At 44.4% G+C, this 19,056-nt stretch overlaps 1 protein-coding gene across 2 annotated transcripts; it reads right to left on the bottom strand.

Annotated features, from left to right (window-relative positions):
* Window positions 1-275: 275 nt before the first annotated feature.
* Window positions 276-17,362, bottom strand: LOC101690096 (V-set and transmembrane domain-containing protein 1). 2 transcript variants are annotated; one of them, XM_045076979.1, is made up of 9 exons: window positions 17,130-17,362; window positions 11,933-11,968; window positions 11,522-11,806; window positions 7,253-7,291; window positions 3,070-3,162; window positions 2,799-2,826; window positions 2,623-2,660; window positions 2,482-2,513; window positions 276-517 (listed from the first exon to the last, which is right to left on the bottom strand). In XM_045076979.1, the coding sequence occupies exons 1-9, from the start codon at window positions 17,161-17,163 to the stop codon at window positions 410-412; spliced, it is 693 nt and encodes a 230-aa protein (XP_044932914.1). In that variant the 5' UTR covers window positions 17,164-17,362; the 3' UTR covers window positions 276-409. The 2 variants fall into 2 exon arrangements, with proteins under 2 accessions (XP_044932914.1, XP_044932915.1); XM_045076980.1 differs by lacking the exon at window positions 7,253-7,291.
* Window positions 17,363-19,056: the final 1,694 nt, after the last annotated feature.

Below are 19,056 nucleotides of genomic sequence, written 5' to 3'. Positions count from 1 at the left end.
AGAGTCAGACGCTTAACAGACTGAGCCACCCAGGTGCCCACCTTGCGCTCCTTTTCAAAAATCCCTCTGTCTATGGCAGGCCCTCACCCAACAACAACCAATGGGTTTTTCTGGGGAACAGTCTTTCTATTTGTGGGGTGCCATCCAGAATCCCGTAAGTAGCTAGAACAGTACCATCAGCCCGTAGACACAGGACATGTTTCAAGTCAGTCCACACTAAAGTCACACTCCAGATTTTAGGAAAACCCAGCCAGTAATTCTTGAGAGACACGGAATCAAAAAAGCAGAACTTTAATTTTGTTACTATGGATTATGAGCCAAGGACGTGGAGTGACCTGTTTTCCATGAGACCAGTCATTCCAGCATCTTAACGCACGTTCTCCTTTTCTAGGGCTCTGGCTGTCATCCTTTACCTGCCGCACTGCACATTCACAAGATCCTGGGGCTCCTCGGCGGAGGACAGAGACTGCCTCAGGTAGAGATCAGCATGGCTCCCTCCCTGGGGGGGTCTTTCAGTCTTTGGGGGAAAGAGATGGGCTTTTAGAGCTTAGCTGTCCAATATGGTACCTACAAGCCACATAGGGTGACTGACATTTAAGTGAATTAAAATTACATTTAACTTAAAACGCGGGTCCTCAGTCATACCAGATGCATTTTGAGTGTACAATCGCCACATGTAGCCAGGGGCTGCTGTATCCGATAACACAGCCATAGGACGCGTCCATTACTGCGGCAAACTGTCCATTACTGGACAGCCCCATTTCAGGAATGGCTGTGGTCTTGGGAGGATGAGGGTTTTGACTCTAGTTTTAATCATAAAACACTACTAATGATAACTGGTATCAAGAACAGTCATTGCAAATTTATGGGGTTGAGAATAAGAACTCCTATCCCGTAAGAATTACCTATTGGTTGTGTTAATATCATGCTATTTTAAAAACAATTTTATTGAGATATAATTCATATACCATGAAATTCACCTAACAGAGGTAAACCATTTGATGACCTTTAGTGGATCTGTGGACTGAGGTAGCCCTCGGTCAGAATAACTTTTAGGACATTCGTTACCAGAAAAGTTCCCTTTGTGCCTGTGTGGTTATACCCGCCCTCCTGGGTGTGGTTATACCCACCCTCCTGGCTCTAGCCACAGCCGGTTATTGAATTACTCCCTGGGGAGAGTTTACAGGAATGGGACAATGGACAGTCTCCTGTATCTGGCTCTTTTCATAACTTAGCTAAATGGTTTTGCAGTGTATTCATTTAGCACATGGATCTTTCACTAGTTTCTTCCCTTTTTGTTGTTGTTGTTTAATAGAATTTCATTGTATGGTGAGGTACCCCACCATAATATCATGTTATTATAATATTGTTATTATCAACAAGTTGCTAATCAATGTCATTTACCCAACATTTAACATGGACTAGATTTGTTCATTGATGGTTCATTTGTGAACCTGTGAACTATGTTTTTCTATACCTTTTAAAAAATACATATGTATCTCAATGAACGCCACAGGCATAGATATTTTTCAAGTACAACAGCGAACAGTTTGCACCTTTTGCTAATGCCCCTTTTTACATGCTTTGGCATACAGAATGGACCAAGGAAACTCTGTGTCCTATAGAAAAATGTACAAATGTCATCTGATAGTTGCTCTTAGAGGTAATGATAGTTAATGTTAAAGGACAAGCAAGCAGTTTTTTTAAACAGAGAAAATTGATTGATGTACATCGATTAACATTTGTTAATCACTGCTTTCATGCCATCCATCTGATGTTTTAAAACTTGCCAGAAATTCCAGCAAACCCTTTATGTTTAGTGTGTCACTGGATTCACACAGGCCTTTTCATGGGGGATTTTGATCCCCATTAGATAAGGGAGGGAATAAAGCGTCCGAATCACAGGGGTTTCACGAGTTGTCTCAGACCATACTGGCGGTAAACAGTAGCCATGGGGAGTTGGAACCCAGCTACTGTGGGATACAAAGCAGGTGTTTCTTTGTTGAATTATTGAGATATAATTAACATATAACATTGTATGTGGTTAAGGGGGACCATGGGTTGATTTGATACATTTATATATTGCAGCATGATGTCAGCTAACATCTCCATCCTGCTGCATAATTACCATTTCTTTTTTGCAGTGAGAACAATTAAGACCTAGTCTCTTAGCAACTCTGAGGTTTATAATACAGCGTTGTGAGCTATAATCACGGTGTTGTGGGTCATATCTCCATGACTTAACTTATCTACTAGTTGCAAGTCTGTATCCTTTGGGCAATATCTCCCACCCCTGGTAACCACTATTCTACCCTCTGTTTTGATGAGTTTGGTCAAGGCACGTGTTTTTTAAACACAATGTTAATTGGCCTCTTGTCAGTCACGTGAACTGAGGGCATCCAACTAACCAGAATGTGGGCTAAACCAGGAGGCAGATGGGGTCAGCCTATGGTGCTAAGTGACCTAGTGGGGAGAACTCACCGAGACAGATATCCTCTCCAGGTTGGATAAATCTGCATGTGAGTGAATGGAAAAAAAAAAAAAATCAGGTCTCGGATTGCAGGAGTGAGACTTACTCTTCCCATCCCACGATTCCCTTGTGGTTTCTCTCTTACCACTCACCTGTAGCCTCCTGCTTGGGAAATTCAGAATGGCTGATTCTAAGAGACAGAAACACATTAGGGATCTGAAGACTGAGGGAGAGGACAGGGCTTTGGAGAGAAGAGGCATGGGAATCACAGAAGTGCAAACAGGGTTCTGGAGAAGGGAGGGACATAAGATTCGTCAAGTATATCTACCTCTTGGTGGAATCTCCATGTGACGAACCTACAAAACAACAACAACAACAACAAAATGGGGAGGGATTTGTATAATGAGAAAATCCATCACTTCATTCCCCTTCCCCAATGTTTAAAACCAGGGCTCCCCGGAGTGCCTGAGTTGCTCAGTCAGTTAAGTGTCTGGCTCTTGATCTCAGGGCTATGAGTTGAAGCCCTGCATCAGGCCCCATGCTGGGTGTGAAGTCTATTTATTAAACAAGCAAACAAACCAGTTCTTCCTTGAACTCACCATGCTGGGTGCATCTGTTGATGAAGAAGACAGCGAGGAAGAGGATGGAAATGGAAAGGCAGCTGAAGGTGGCAGCAAAGATCAATCTGTTGGCTGGTGGGAGAGGAGCAGGTCATAGAATCAGTTTGGCTCCTGAAACACCTGATCGAGTTCAGCCCCACAGGTGCGAGGAGTCAGATACCCCGGCTTCCAGAACTTGCTGCTACCACTTCTGAGCTGGGACTTCCAATGACTATGGGAATTTCCTTAATCTTTCTGACTTTTCATTTCCCTCTTCAAAGTGAGGATAAGAACAGTAGCCACTGGACTAGATAGCAGGGAGTTAACTGGGTGGGCACTCGCAGAGAGGGCCTCGCCCAAGGGAATTCCCTAATAAACCTTTCAGCCATATCCATAATTCTGATTATTTATGGTGAGCCTCTCTGTGGTAGGGGCTTCACACGTTCTTCTCATCTTGACAGGAAGCACATGAGATGGTGGGAATGCAAGCTGGTACAGCCACTTTGAAAAACAGTGTGGAGGTTCCTCAAGAAGTTAAAAATAGAGCTACCTTAACAACCCAGCAATGGCACTACTGGGTATTTACCCCAAAGATGCAGATGTAGTGAAAAGAAGGGGCACCTGCACCCCAATGTTCATAACAGCAGTGTCCGCAATAACCAAACTGTGGAAGGAGCCCAGATGTCCCTCAACAGATGAACGGATAAAGAAGATGTGGTCTATATATACACAATGGGATATCACTCAGTCATCAAAAAAATGAAATCTTGTCATTTGCAATGACGTAGATGGAACCAGAGGGTATTATGCTGAGCAAAATAAGTCAATCAGAGAAAGACAATTATTGTTATGATCTCACTGATATGTGGAATTCAGGAAGCAAAATAAGGGAGCACAGGGGAAGAGAGGAAAAAACAAAACAAGATGAAATCAGAGAGGGAGGCAAACCTTAAGAGACTCTTAACTCTAGAAAACAAACTGAAGGTTGCTGGAGGGCAACTGGGTAGGGGGATGGGGTAACTGGGTGATGGGCATTAAGGAGGGCACGTGATGGAATAAGCACTGGGTGTGATATAAGACTGATGAATCCCTGACCTTTACCTCTGAAACCAATAATACATTACACGTTAATTACTTGAATTTAAACAAAATAACATTAAATTACAAAAAAAGAGAGAAACATACAAGGTAGTTTTACTGTTCCCATTTCATTCTAACCTGAACAAAGTATGCACAAGTTAAGGGAATTGCTCGGACTCCACAGCTGGGATGGGTAGCTCCGTGCTGGCCTCTGGGTGTGGAAACACCAGAGAAGTGACCTCACGCTCTGGGGAGACATACGTTTACCCCCGTCACTGCGACGCCGCAGAGAGAACAGTAAGTCCCATCCCAGAGGAATGAAAAGCCACATTCAAGAGTTCAAGAGTTAAATGGTATTTGTACTGGGGTATTATTCAGCCATGAAAAAAGTAGAAAATCCTGCTGTCTGCAACAGTGCAGATGCATTATGCTGAGGAGATGAGCCAAACGAAAGCAAATACTACCTGATTAGATTCTACTTATGTGAGGAATCTGAAACAAAGAAAAAAAATCTTTCAGTTGAACTTGTAGAAGCAGAGAGTAGAGTGGTGGTTGCCAGGGGCCAAGGAGAGTAGCAGGTGGGGAGGTGGGAAGAGGCTGGTAAAAGGCTACCAGTGAACAGAGGAGTAGGTCCTGGAGACGAGACCATCACCTGCACACTTTGGTCAGTTATGCCTCCAGAAGGGGAGTAAGGAGAGGGGTGGGAAGAGAACACGGAACGGGAAGAACTGAGTAGTGATGGGAAACGCTGGCTTCAAAGCCGAGTCTAAAATCTGACTCAATGTGTAGGAATGAGATTGTAGTGATAATGATTATTTTCTCCCCCCATATCCCACCCACACCTGTCTCCCTCTGTCGCAGAGGATGCCAGCGCTCCTCCACTCCCTTTGCCATTTTTATGCTCTCTGGATCATGGTTTCTTTCACTTTCCAATGTGAACATTTGCATCTCGTTGTTGGGAGACTGCCAGGAAGGACCCCAAATGCCTCGGGATCTCTGTATCCCAGGGACATCTCTTTCCCAGGACTGCCTGAACCCCCTAGCCCAGCACAGTGCAAAAGACACCAGGGAGGGACATGGATATCGCACTCTTGCTCAGACCTTTTCTTCTCAGCCCTCCTTCCCCGGCACCTCCTACACAGTCACTTTCACAATCAATACTTGTTTGAATCTTTTGGTGGCACTGAATCCAAGAGACCCTCAAAGCAGCAAACTATTAGTGCCTCTCGGGGAGCCTAAGAAAGCAGGGTGGGAACAGCTGCTCCAGACATCAGCCCTGCTTACCGTTCATCTGGCCTTGGGCTTCTCTCCCACAGCCCCTCACTAGAAGGAAGAAGTAAACCATCACAAGACTTTCCCCTTCCTACAGCGACACAACCCACTGATCTGCATTCACCCTGAGGCATCCATGTTTCCTGGCCAAATTTCCCATCACTCTTTACAAACTGCTAGAATAAATTAGCAAGGGTCTCTGGTGTCGCCATGAAGGAATCACAGGGAGCAGTGGAATAAAGCTTGCCACGGGCGTAAATGAGGCCTCAGGCAGCAGAGAGGAAGCCAGGCTTTATGTGCACATATGTGACCCTCTATGGGCTGGGAGCATCCTATCTGTGCTTAAAGACTTTATCCCATTTAGAATTGCTGCGGTATAAATTTGAGCTCAGAAAGTACATCTCAAGAAATGATCTACACACCCACTAGGATGTCTATAATAAAATGAAAGGAAAATAAGTGCTGGCAAGGATGTGGAGATATTGGAACCCACATGTATTACTGGTGGGAATGTAAATTGGTGCGGCCACATTGGAAAACAATTTGGCAGTTTCTTGAGAAGTTAAACATAGAGTTACCATATGTCCCAGCAATTCTACTCCTAGGTAGATATCCAAGAACACTGGAAGCAGGAACTCAAACAGGTGCTTGCCAACCCCCGCCCCGCCCCCAGAGGTCATAGTAGCCTTAATTGCGATACCTGAGAGGTATGAACCGCCCAAATGTCCATCATTGGGAAAGGAATGGGGAGAGACTGCTGATGGGGAAGGAGAGTCTGTTTGGGGGGGATGAGAATGCTCTGCAATGATAGAGTGGCGTTGGTTGCACAACCTTGTGAATGTGCCAAATGCCACCAAATCGTGTACTTTAAAAGGCTGGATTTATGGGATGTGAATTACAAATCAATACAAAAGAAAGAAAATAAGTAATACGAGAGCCAAAAAGAAGACTGTTCCTCTTCCTCTTTCCCCTCTCACCCATCGCTAGACTTCCCTCCTTATTTCTGGTACTTCCACGGTCCTTGACTCAATCCAATTTCAGATTTCTCCCAGAAAACATTCCTGGTGTGACTTATGTTCATAAGGCTGGAGTAGAGCTCATTCCCCAAGTCTGCTAATACCGAATGAAAACATTTTCAAAGGCTATTACTTATTTTGCAAGGACATTTTGGGAGATACCTTAAAAAAAAAAAAAAACAACGTTGTTCTAGCATAGACTCTAATGACAGTCTTGGACAATTTTGGCTTGTTGGAGTAGATTACAGGGAGGTTATGAGTTGCAAAAATTAAAGATGAGTAAGCAACTAGATGCCAACTTACATTATATATTTGGCCATTAAAATCTGGATGAGCTGTTTTCATCCAAAGATGTCAAAAGTTCTAACTTTTACAAGCATCTCCAAGGATAGACTCTTAGTCAACTCCTCATGGAAAAGCAACATCAGAGAAAAATAACTTAATATTCACCTGTTTTTAAGAACTCTAAAGTTTTAGCAAATCCTTGATCACACACATTCCCAAAGCACCTGGGCTCCATGGGTCCCCATCCTGTTGCCCAAACTGGACACACAAGCTCATCCCCAGTCTTCACAAGACTCCGCCATGGTGTTTCACTACATAAAAAGACAAACGACGCACCTCTAACTGTTTTACTCATCGGCTTCTCCTTAACCCATGAGGAGCTTGGAGGTCAGCTTCCCAGAAAGGCAGTCATCTTCCCTATCACAGTGAGAAACCAAGCATCAAAGTTCTTCTGTGCCTTTTAACCAAAGGGGACTGCCTGTCTCATGTGGTGGATAAAAATTGGAAAAATATCTCTCAGACTATCTTACCATTTTTTCCTTCCATAGCTCCATGTCCATCGTGGACATCTAGAAAACAAGATGCAGGGGGGGAAAAAGTCAGTGATTGAGTGGAAATCTTGGGGACGTAGGTCCTCTTATTCTGCTTATGGACTCTAAGCCCCCTTTAGGAAGCGGAAAATGTCTTTCCCATTTCCTATTTTCCCCTTGGGATGCTCACTGGGTCCCCAAACCTGGGCCATAACATTAGATGGCCCTTTTTTTTTTTTTTAAGATTGTATTTATTTATTTATTTGAGGGGTGGGGAGAGGCAGAGGAAGAGAACCTCAAGCAGACTCCATGCTGAGCACAGAGCCTGACATGGGGCTCCATCTCACGATGCTGAGATCATGACCTGAGTCAAAAATCAAGAGTCATGGGGACGCCTGGGTGGCTCAGTGGGTTAAGCCGCTGCCTTCGGCTCAGGTCATGATCTCAGGGTCCTGGGATCGAGCCCCGCATCTGGCTCTCTGCTCAGTAGGGAGCCTGCTTCCTCCTCTCTCTCTGCCTGCCTCTCTGTCTGCTTGTGATCTCTCTCTGTCAAATTAAAAAAAAAAAAAAATCAAGAGTCAGATGCTCAATGACTGAGCCACCCAGGCACCCCCAGATGGCTCTTTTTAGTACTCCTGAGTTTCACATTAGTTTTATCATATTATGTTTAATAACAAAACATTTATAAGTGATCTCACTAATTTTACCCCTTCCAGTCCTATTCCTTGCCAGTCTTCCCTATCCCAGGAAGGAGCACCACCATTTTACAAATATTTTCTCCCATTTGGTAGGTTGTCTCCTCATCTTGCTGACTGTTTCTTTTGCTGTGTGGAAGCTTTTGGCCTGATGTAATCCCACTTGTTTATTTTTGCATTCGTTTTCTCGTCATTTATGGGTCATATAAAAAAAATCATTGTCAAGGTCATGTAAAGAAGCTTTTCCCATTTTCCCATTTTCTTCTTGGGGTTTTATGTCTTGGGGTCCTATGTTTAAGTCTTTAATACATTTTGAGTTAATTTTTGTGAGTGGCGCAAGATGAGGGTCCAGTTCATCCTCTGCATATGGTTATCCCATTTTCCAACATCATTTGTTGGCTCTTGATTCCATTCCATTGATATATGTGTCTATTTTTATGCCAATGTCACACCATTTGGATTACTATAGCTTTTTAAAAAATATTGTTTTATGCACTTCTGTTATTTTCATAGTTTATATAATGGCTATTCAGTAGCCTAGAATCCTTGCTATCACATGACAGTTTTTAGAAAAGATTTTAGGGGTGCCTGTGTGGTTCAGTGGGTTAAAGCCTCTGCCTTCAGCTCAGGTCATGATCCCAGGGTCCTGGGATCGAGCCCCGCATCAGGCTCTTTGCTCTGTGGGAAGCCTGCTTCCTCCTCTCTCTCTCTGCCTGCCTCTCTGCCTACTTGTGATCTCTGTCTGTCAAATAATTTTTTAAAAAAAGTTTTAAAAAGATTTTATTTATTTATTTGACAGGGAGACAGAGAGATCACAGTAGACAGAAAGAGAGGGGGAAGCAGGCTCCCCACTGAACAGAGAGCCCAATGCAGGGCTCGATCCCAGGACCTTGAGATCATGACCTGAGCCGAAGGCAGAGGCTTAGCCCTCTGAGCCACCCAGGCACCCCCATAGCTTTGTAGTATAGTTTGAAATCAGTATTACAGTAGCCCCCGCTTTATTCTTCTTTCTCAGTATTGCTTTGGCTATTCAGGATCTAACAGGTCTTTTGATTGAGTCTTTAGGATTTTCCATGTATAACATTATATCATCTACAAATAAAGACAGTTGTCCCTCTTCCTTTCCAGTTTGGATGCCTTTTATTTCCTTGTTTTGCCTGATTGCTCGGGCTAGGACCTCCAGTACTATGTTGATGAGGAGAGATAGGAGTGGACGTCCTCGTCCTGTTTCTGTTCTCAGAGGAAATATTTTGACCTTTCGCCTTCGAGTACGATGCTAGCTGTGGGTTTGTTGTGTCTGTCTTGTGATGTTGAGATGCATTGCTTTTATTCCTGATTTGTGGAGAGATTGTAATCTTGAAAGGACATTGTGTTTTGTCAAATGCTTTTTCTGCCTCTATTAAGATGATCATAGTCTTTTTGTCTTTCATTCATTAACATGGTCTATGACATTTACTGATTGTGTACGTTGAAGCATCCTTGCACCCTAAGGATAAATCCCAATTAACCATAATGTAAGATCTTCTTAATGTGCTGTTGAATTTGGCTGCAAAGGTTTTGTTGGGAATTTTTGCCTCTGTGTCCATGAGGGACATTGCTCTGTAGGTTTCTCCCAGTGTCACTATCTGGCTTTGGTATAGGTAATGCTGGTCTCATGAAATGAATGTAGGAATGTTCCCACATCTTCAATTTTTTTTAAGTAGGCTCCACACCCAACATGGGGCTTGAACTCATGACTCTGAGATCAAGAGTCACATGCTCTACCAGCTGAGCCAGCCAGGTACCCCCACATCTTCCATTTTTAGTAAGACTTTGAAAAGGATTGGCATTATTTCTTCTTTAAATGCTGGTGGAAATCACCAGTGAAACCAGCTGGTCACTTTTCTTCATTAGGAGGTTTTTGATTATTGAGGCAATCTCCTTATCTGTTATTGATCTATTCAGATTTTCTATTTCTTCATGATTCAGTCTTGGCTTATAGACTTCTACAAAGATTCTCTTGCCCATAGGTGATTGCCCAAGTCTTCACGTGCTTCTAGGCCATGGCCAACAGGACCTGGAATTAATTTACAGTCTCCCTCAGGTTCCACAGCTGGTACTGAGATCTGTCTGCCTATTACTCAATGCACAGGTGGGGGAGACTCCTCTTGGGTCCCTTGCTGTGTGGTGCCAGATCCCACAACTCCCACAAAGGCACTTTGGTTTGTGGGTGGATGCCAAATTTCTATTGTTGAAGTGGGGGGTTAAAAATGAGGGATGTCTTTTGCCGTCCTGATAGTTTGGATTTTTCTTGTTTTCTCAACTTGTAGCAGCTCTGGGAGTTCTGTTTTCAGCAGAACAATAACAATACATTTGGGTCTGTCGTATGCAATCAGACATCAGAGTCTCATACTGTGACCTGGAGTCATCTTAGGGTCTATGTTGAGTAAGAGGGAAGGTTTAGGACTGATCCTGAAGAGGCCAAAGCAGCATGGGTGAAGGGAAGGACCAGGGATTCCTCTTTTCCAATGAACCTGGGGATATTCTTACCCATCTTTCTATTAACCATAGATTTTATTTTCTGAATTTGACACTTTGATATCTTGGGACATTGCTGACCCTGCAGAGATCCTCCACCAAGGGTATCCACTTCCCCAAGCACACCCCTCAGGTGCAAACCAAACATTCCAGAGCTCATACTGCCAACCACCTCCTCTATGGCTCTCACACTCTGGGTTGATATTCCCTGTTAGATACCAGATAATCAGGGACAACCTCTGTACACCAGGGCCAATCTTAAGTCTGTTCCTTCCCACAGAAACCTCAGTAAAGACTCTTGCCCAGTCTTCCTCCTCCCTCTGTTTCTTGACTGTCTTTGGTGCTTCTCTATGTGGTCCTGCATGGCATTGCTATACCCCTTTTCTTGGGAACTCTAATAGACTATCTTTCTCTCTCTTAAAGATTTCACTTATTTATTTATTTATTTGAGAGCAAGAATGTGAGAGAGAGCACAAGCTAGAGGGAGAAGCAGGCTCCCCCAGGACAATCTGAGCTGAAAGCAGACACTTAACCAACTAAGCCATCCAGGTGCCCTCAAACTATCTTTTTCTCAATGACAATCATCTCTTCATCTTTGGCCATACTCTACCTCAAATTTTCTATTCATACCTATATTCTTTTTTAAAGTTTTTATTTATTTATTTGACATAGAGAAGGAGAGCACAAGCAGGGGGAGTGGCAGAGGAAGAGGGAGAAGTGTGCTTTCTACTGAGCAGGGAGCCCGCCATGGGGCTTGATCCCAGGACCCCAGGATCAAGCTGAACGCAGATGATCCAAGCTGAAGGCAGATGCCTAACCCACTGAGCCATCCAGGTCCCCTAAAACTCTATTCTAAAACACTCCCACATCCACCTCGTTGATCCACACTCAGAATCTCTGATGAGAACCTTTCCCCACACTCACTTCCTATTTCCACCATATTTTACATTCAAATGGTCACATCTGTCCATTTCCCGGACTTTTCCTTGCCCAGCCAGGTTCCATCACAGCACAGGAATATATGCCTCAAGAGCAAACCTGAGGCAGCCTTTCTCACCTCTGACCTTGAGCTGTAGGTATTCACTCTCGCCTGACCACTCCTGGGAGACCATTGTCTTGTAGGCGCAAAAGTACATCCCAGCATCCTTTGGCTCCAGGTGAGTAAGGAAGAACTCAGCCTTGTGTCCTGTGGACCTCTGCTCCTGCCTGTACCTGGAGTCCTGCAGCTTCCCCAGCATGAATGTCACATTCTGGAAGTGAGACTGGCACCTCAGGGTCACGTTGCCTCTGTATCCCACCACTAAGCTGGACAAGGCACTGAAGGAGGGCTTGGGAAGTGTCTCTGGAAAGAATTCAGAGTTAGTCTGACTCTTCATCATGATGACCACCAGTGCCCTCCCAGAATTCAGAGCATTAAAGAGAAAATCTGGGTTGCAGGAACAGATAGGGTTTATGCAAGAAAACTTACCATTCTTTTTCTCATCTTCAAATCCCAGGCTGAGTCCTGGAAGAGAAACCCTCATGAAACATGGGTTGTATACTCATCTTTGAGTACATATCAGGCAGAGAACGCATGGCTAATTTGTTAGAGATCTTTCCTATTTCTTGGAGGCACTTCCTTGGATTGATTTTTTTTACCTTTTGCTTATGTCCCATTGTTTCTCATTCAGGAGTTACGTTTATGTACAAAGTTCCAGCAGCCTTTACCCATTTATGATGTTGCTTTCATGATCAGTCTTTCTTTCACCATCTAGACATCTTTGCAGATTTGCCTATTTTTTCTTCTCCTGCTTTCCATGACTGCACTTTTCACCCTTAAATAACACAGTCATTATTTTACTGTGGAGTATGAGCAGAGGGCTTCCTCCCTGATTCAAATGGAGAGAAGTCGCTCTCTCTGACAAGATTCTTCTTTTCTCAAGGAGTTCAAGACATTCATGGTCCTAAATGCTCTTTCTACATGTGACTTTGATCTTCACAAATGTCAGGCCCTACCTCTCCTGTGTTCTGTTCTATGTATTTCATTCTGGGATAGGAAGGTCATCCCTTGGATGAAAATATGGGAAACCTGTCTTGCGGGTCTGTCAAGCAGTGAAGCTAGAATTTCTCTAGATGTGAGAATATCTCAGAACATCTGGCCCTTGCTTAAATTCAGGGGTTAACTCACAACACAGAACCCCCCAAGTTTCACCAAGAAAAAAGGTACACTGAGGCCAAACTTGCAGTGACAGTGGTGGGATTTATAGGTAGGAAATCATCCTCTGAGTGGTCAGGGAGTCCTAGGTCTCATGTTCCCTTTTTAGTCCTCCCCCAACAAACCGGTTTTTAGACTCATGTTGTGTCAGCTCTGGTATCACCCAATATTCTGCTCAAACAGTGACCACCCCTTTTTAAAGTAAGCACCGAGATGCCTTTAGTTCATTTTGCTTTATGAAACCCTACTGGAGAATAGGAGAATAGGGTGTAAAGGCGAGAGAGAGGTTCTCTTTCTTTAACAAATAAAACTATGTGTACTTAAGTTACACAACATGATCTATATGTATATACACACACATACATAGAAAAATTATGACAATCAAGCCAATTAACACATCCATCAGCTCCTAGAGTGGTGACCCTCCGTGTGTGCGTGCCTGTGTGTCCGGGGTGAGAACACAGAATGATTAACTACAGTCTCCATGCTGTGTGTTGGATTCCTCAGAACTTGTCCCTCTTTCCTAACAAGAGACCACAGCGGACATAGACAAGGAGGACTGTCCACACAGAAGGAACTGTCATTGAGGGGAATGCAGGATAACTGGAAAAAAATACATTTCTCAGGAAAGAAGAACAATGAAAACCCACCAATTACCAAGTGTCTCTCATTCGACGGACTCTTTACAGACTCTGAACACTGACACACTTATACTCTTCGGCAGGTCCTTGGCGGGCCACTGTCATCTACCCTCTACCCGTGCTCTGAACAACGTCCAGCCTCATTGGGTGCTACAACTCCTACTGAGACAGGTAGCAGTGGGGACATGAGAAACCACAGCTCCCTAAAAACTTAGGCGATGCTGTGGTTTATGATAAGAAATACACATTTGGTCTTTGTCCTGGTTCCTGGCACACAGCTGCTACTAAAGCTCTTGGAATTTTCTTAACCATGTTTTTTTTTTTTTTTTTAAGACTGTTTATTTATTTTAGGAATCTGTACACCCAATAAGGGGCTCAAACTCATGACCCCAAGATCAAGAGTCGCATGCTCCTCTTCTTCTTCTTCTTTTTTTTTTTTTAAGATTTTATTTATTTTGACAGACAGAGATCACAGGTAGGCAGAGAGGCAGACAGAGAGAGAGGGGGGAAGCAGGCTCCCGGCTGAGCAGAGAGCCCGATGCTGGGCTCGATCCCAGGACCCTGAGATCACCACCTGAGCTGAAGGCAGAGGCTTAACCCACTGAGCCACCCAGGCGCCCCTCCCATGCTCTTCTAACTAAATGAACCAGACACCCACCCTTGGAATTTTCCAATGGTTGGATGCAATGTAAGTGTCTTTCATTATGTTATGAAGTGACTTCTGGACCAGACCTAAGGATAAGGGCTGGTTGCCAGGGAAACCAACCATAGGATGGCAAGCTTGGAACATTCAATTCCATCTCCTTGACCTCTGGGAATGGGGGAGGGGTTGGAGATGGAATCAATTGCCATTGGCCAATGATTTAATCAATTGTGCTTATGTAATGAAGCCTCTATAAACGCTCAGAAGGATGGGTTCAGGGCACCTGGGTGGCTTAGTTGGTTAAGTGACTACCTTCGGCTCAGGTCATGATTCTGGAGTCCTGGGATCGAGTCCTGCATTGGGCTCTCTGCTTGGCAGGGAGTCTGCTTCTCCCACTGACTTTCCCCTTCTTGTCCTCTCTCTCTCTCATCCTCTCACTCTCAAGTAAATAAAAATAAAATCTTAAAAAAAGGGGGGGGAAGATGGTTTCAGAGGGCTTCCAGGTTGATGAACAGGGGGAGGTGCAGGGAGAGTGGTGTGCCTGGAGAGGACATGGAAACTTGGCACCCTTGCCCCATACCTGGTCCTCCACATCTCTTCCATGTGGTTATCCCTGAGTTATAGCCATTTCTAGTATACTGGCAACCAGTAACTTAAATATTTCTGTGAGTTCTGTGTGCCTCTCTAGCACATTAACTAAACCCAAAGAGGGGGTCCTGGGAATTCCTGATAGATAGCTGACTGATCAGGTGATCACCCAGACTTGCCATTGGCATCTAAAATGGGGGGGAGGGAGTCTTGCGGGACTAAGACCTCACCAACAGGATCTGATGCTAACTCCAGGTAGATGGTATCAGAGCTGAGTTAAATTACAGGACACCCAAATGGTGTTCAAGAATTTCTTGGTGGTGTCCGGGGCCCACCCCCACACATTGGAACTGGGCACCAGAATCGATCTCCAGATTCCTGTTAAATTACGATTTAACAGGTCCTTTGGATGCATCATCTGGAAAGCTTAAAAATTGCATCTAAAGAATTCTTCAGATTATGTTATATAAAATATTCTCCTATTCTATTGTAGAAAGAAATGTTGGGTGACACATCATGGATGGACCTTGAACATATCATTCCTGTGATGCCTAGGTGGCTCCGTCGGTTGGGCCACTGCCTTTGGCTCAGGTCATGATCCTGGGGTTCTGGGATCGAGTCCCGCATTGGGCTTTCTGCTCAGCAGGGAGCCTGCTTCTCTCTCCACCTCTGCCTGCCTCTCTGCCTGCTTGTGCGCTCTCTCTCTCTCTGACAAATAAATAAATAAAATCTTTAAAAAATCATTCCTAGAGAAAGAATCCAGACATGAAAAGTCCCATGTATGATTCCATTTACATGATAGATGCAGAATAGCTCCATTAGAGAGACAGAAAGTACATGGGTGGCATCCCCCTCCCCCCACCCTGGGAAGGGGGATGGCGAGTGGCTGCTTTGTGAGTACAGCATTTCCTTTAAGGGTGATGAAAACATTTTTGGTGGTTACATAACATTGTGTCTAAATGTCGAAATGTGTCTAAAATGCCACTTGATTGTCTACTTTAAATGGTTACTCTTAGGTGAATTGTATCACATTTTAAAAATTTTACGGAAGTTGGGTTCATTTGCCCTCTGTACTAAAGAAGTATAGAGATTGAAATAGCAGAAGTCCACCTGAGGTAAGAAGCAGAAATGACTAGTTGTGTTAGTTTAGGCACAAAACCTCCATTAAGTGCAACAGCAAATCTGGCTTCCAAAGCAGACTGACCTAGGGATTCAGGGCTGTTAGGGTCTTTTCTCTCAGCTGCCATGTTCATTCCCTCTGAGTATCGTCATGACAGGACCAGGAGCCTGGAAGCAAGTCTGTAGGCAGGTACAGTCTGGTATCTTTGGAAGGTCACACTGAGAACCAAAATTTATCTGAATCCCAATGCTAGTCTGAGAATCTTCCTAAAGAAGTGGACAGCCTTGCTAAGCATTATAGACCCGTCCATGGAATAATGATTCATTGTGTCCTCCAGAAAGGTAGGTTCAAGCCCTAACCCCCAGCACCTGTGAGTGCGAACTTATTTGGAAACAGCATTATTTGGGAGTAGGCTAGTCCCATAATTCAGTATGACTGGTGTCCCCATAAGAGGTGGGGCGATATAGAGAGACAGACACAGAGGGAAGATGGCCATGTGAGGACATGAGGGATTGCAGCAAAGGACCTGCAAGAAAGGAACCCAAGGACTGCCTACCATCCCCAGAAGGGAGGAGCCTGGAACAGAGTCTCCCTTGGGGCCTTGGAGCCCTCAGAAGGAACCAGCCCTGCTGGAACCTTGACCTTGGACATCTCGCCTCCAGAACTCTGAGAGAATAGATTTCTGTTGTTTTAAGCCATTTGGTGTTTGGCACTTCGGGAAATGACTATGGGCAGGATGAGGTGAGTCTCTCGACTGTCCAACTTATTCTGCCCTGCAGTAGGGGCTCAGGGTATAGCCACACCTAAAGCTCAAAGCATTACCCAAAGGAAGGGCTGTATCTCAAAAGAAGGAGGAAGGAACTGGGGCAGATGACAAGTCCTGATATCTTCTGCAGACACCCCTCAGCTCCACCTCACAAAAGAGGAACTGGGAGCTTGGTCAGTGGAACTGCTGGCTCACAGTCTAGAGCTCCTATGAGACCAAGCCAAGGTCATAATCACAGGTCTTCCTATTAACAGGCTGAAGTCCCTTTGATTACATCACATTCAAGTTGAGGACAGTTAAAATCAGTAGAGAATGGGGTTGGTCAGAAATTTTTCTTTTCATCCATTGTCCCCAAACGTAGCCCTTCTTTATAATCTTGGTCTGTGCCCAAACCCATAGTTCCACACCCTATGTATCCCGCCCTCCTCTATGCCAACAAACATTCATGGCAAGAGTGGGATTTGGACCAAGCAGGTTTGCAGACTTCATGGGAGCTCTGTATTGCTTAGCTGAGTAAATGAGGGTATCGCCCCATGACTCTGAACCTCACTTCCCCAGGACCCCAGAACAGAGGAGTGTCACACCACAGCCCATGAAACTCTGACAGGTAGCATGTGTCCAGTACACAGAAGATATCATTTCACATCAACCCCCGCTTCACCGTGAATTTTCTCACCCACCCAAACCCATCTGTCCTAGTTCTGGAGACTCACCAAGGCAAAGCAGGGACAGGAATTCTGTGAGCATACTGTCCCTTTGACTCAGACTGAGATCCCGTCTTCAGTTTACAGTTCAAAGGAAGAAGGGGAACTGGGCCATCGCGGGTCCCTCCTCCCCACTTTGTCTCCACGTTGTGTGGGTAGAGGTCTTACCCCAACACGCTGGTTCTCCACTGCCTGGTGTACAGTTTCCTTCTCACAACTAAGCCAGGAAACCATCAGTGACAACATCTCCCTCATAAATGTCGTGTGTGTGCCTCCAGCTCCACCCACTCTGAGATCTGTCCTATCTCATCTGAAGTCCTGACCAAGACATTTTCTTTAAAAAAATTTGTTTTGGAAAATATTTTAGAGTTATAAATAAAAAAAATATTACAGAGCTCCCACACAACCATCAATCAGCTTTCCCATTGGTAATAGAACTGCTGTATATTATGAAAGCCAGGAAGTTGGCATTGGCACAATACGATGCCTGGGCAAGCACGTGGTAACATCCAGAACATCCTTCAGGAGTCTTTGGTAAAAGATGGGAACCCACTGCTCCTGAGAGCAGGGTGGTCAACAGGAAAACAGAAATTTTGAGGCTGAGCCACTTGTCTTTCCGTAAACCTTGACAAATGGGTCCCACAACATCAGAGTTTTCCTGTGCTTTCTGTTATAGAAGAGAAAGTAAACCAAGGGAAATTGAAAAGCTTCTATTCAACATTTTTTCCCAAATGGGAAGAGGGTAATCCCATTTTCCAGGAACAAAGGCGGGAATACTGGTGAATTAAGGAAGCAAATTCCTCTCTAGTAGTACAACACTCATCTTTCCTTCCCAGCTACACATTGCTTCCCAGGTCCATTAAGAACTCTTGTTGGTTAATGATTGCCTCACATAACTGAAAACACGAAGGCAGTGTTCAAGCATGGGTAGATCCAAAGCTTCAAATAATGGTACTGTCTTTCTCCATGTCTAGGTGCCTCTTTCCACTGTGTAGACTTCACACTCAGGTTGGTTTTCTTCATGTGGTGGGATGATATCCAATGGCATCTCCAGGGAGAAATAGTGTGTTAGCACTAACACTTGCAATGAAACTCATAAGGCAGACTCAATGTTGTTTTGATCCTGGTTTATATGCCCATTCCTAAATCAATAAATGTAACCAAAGAGATAGATCACACTAATTGGCCTTTCTGGTACGTACGAGCACACCTTCAGCTAGGAGTCTGGATCAGTTTCTTTTTTTTTTTTTTTTTAAGATTTTATTTATTTGACAGACAGAGGTCACAAGTAGGCAGGGAGGCAGGGAGAGAGAGAGGAGGAAGCAGGCTCCCTGCTGAGCAGAGAGCCCGATGTGGGGCTCGATCCCAGGACCCTGGGATCATGACCTGAGCTGAAGGCAGAGGCTTTAACCTACTGAGTCACCCAGGCGCCCCTGGATCAGTTTCACTTAAACACAGAGAGTAAGTGACAAGTGGTCAATGTCCCAGTGAAGACAGTTATTCCAGGATACACTGGATATGAATAGGTAGTCATGCAAAAAGTCAGTACTGCCCACTATGTGCGTTTATCTGCCCATCTCAGGCTGTGCCCAGGCAAGACTTTTTCTCCTTCCAAGGACTAATCTATGATTCTTCTCTCCCTTAGCCATGGGTCTTTAACCATGAGATTGCTGAAACCATATGCAGATGCCACAATGTTATCACTCTACATCTGTTTTCTAGAATTATTAGGTCCCCTTTCTGAAGGTATGAGAGGTGTATCTACTGATACACAATGTTACAAGTATTGAAAAATCCTATACTACATCTCAAAGCAGATGTCAGCACTTCTGATACACAATACCCTAGCAGAGGTAACAGGCAGGTGAGCCAAAAATGAAAAGTAGATTCTCATACACTCTCTGAAAGGGCAGAGAGGTTAGATTGAAATTATTAG

Source organism: Mustela putorius, unplaced genomic scaffold (genome assembly GCF_011764305.1).
Source record: "Mustela putorius furo isolate JIRA1106 unplaced genomic scaffold, ASM1176430v1.1 tig00000196_pilon_pilon_pilon, whole genome shotgun sequence".
NCBI classification, from domain to species: domain Eukaryota; kingdom Metazoa; phylum Chordata; class Mammalia; order Carnivora; family Mustelidae; genus Mustela; species Mustela putorius.
Note: the sequence above shows the minus strand (reverse complement) of the source record. Positions and strands in the feature narration are given on the sequence as shown.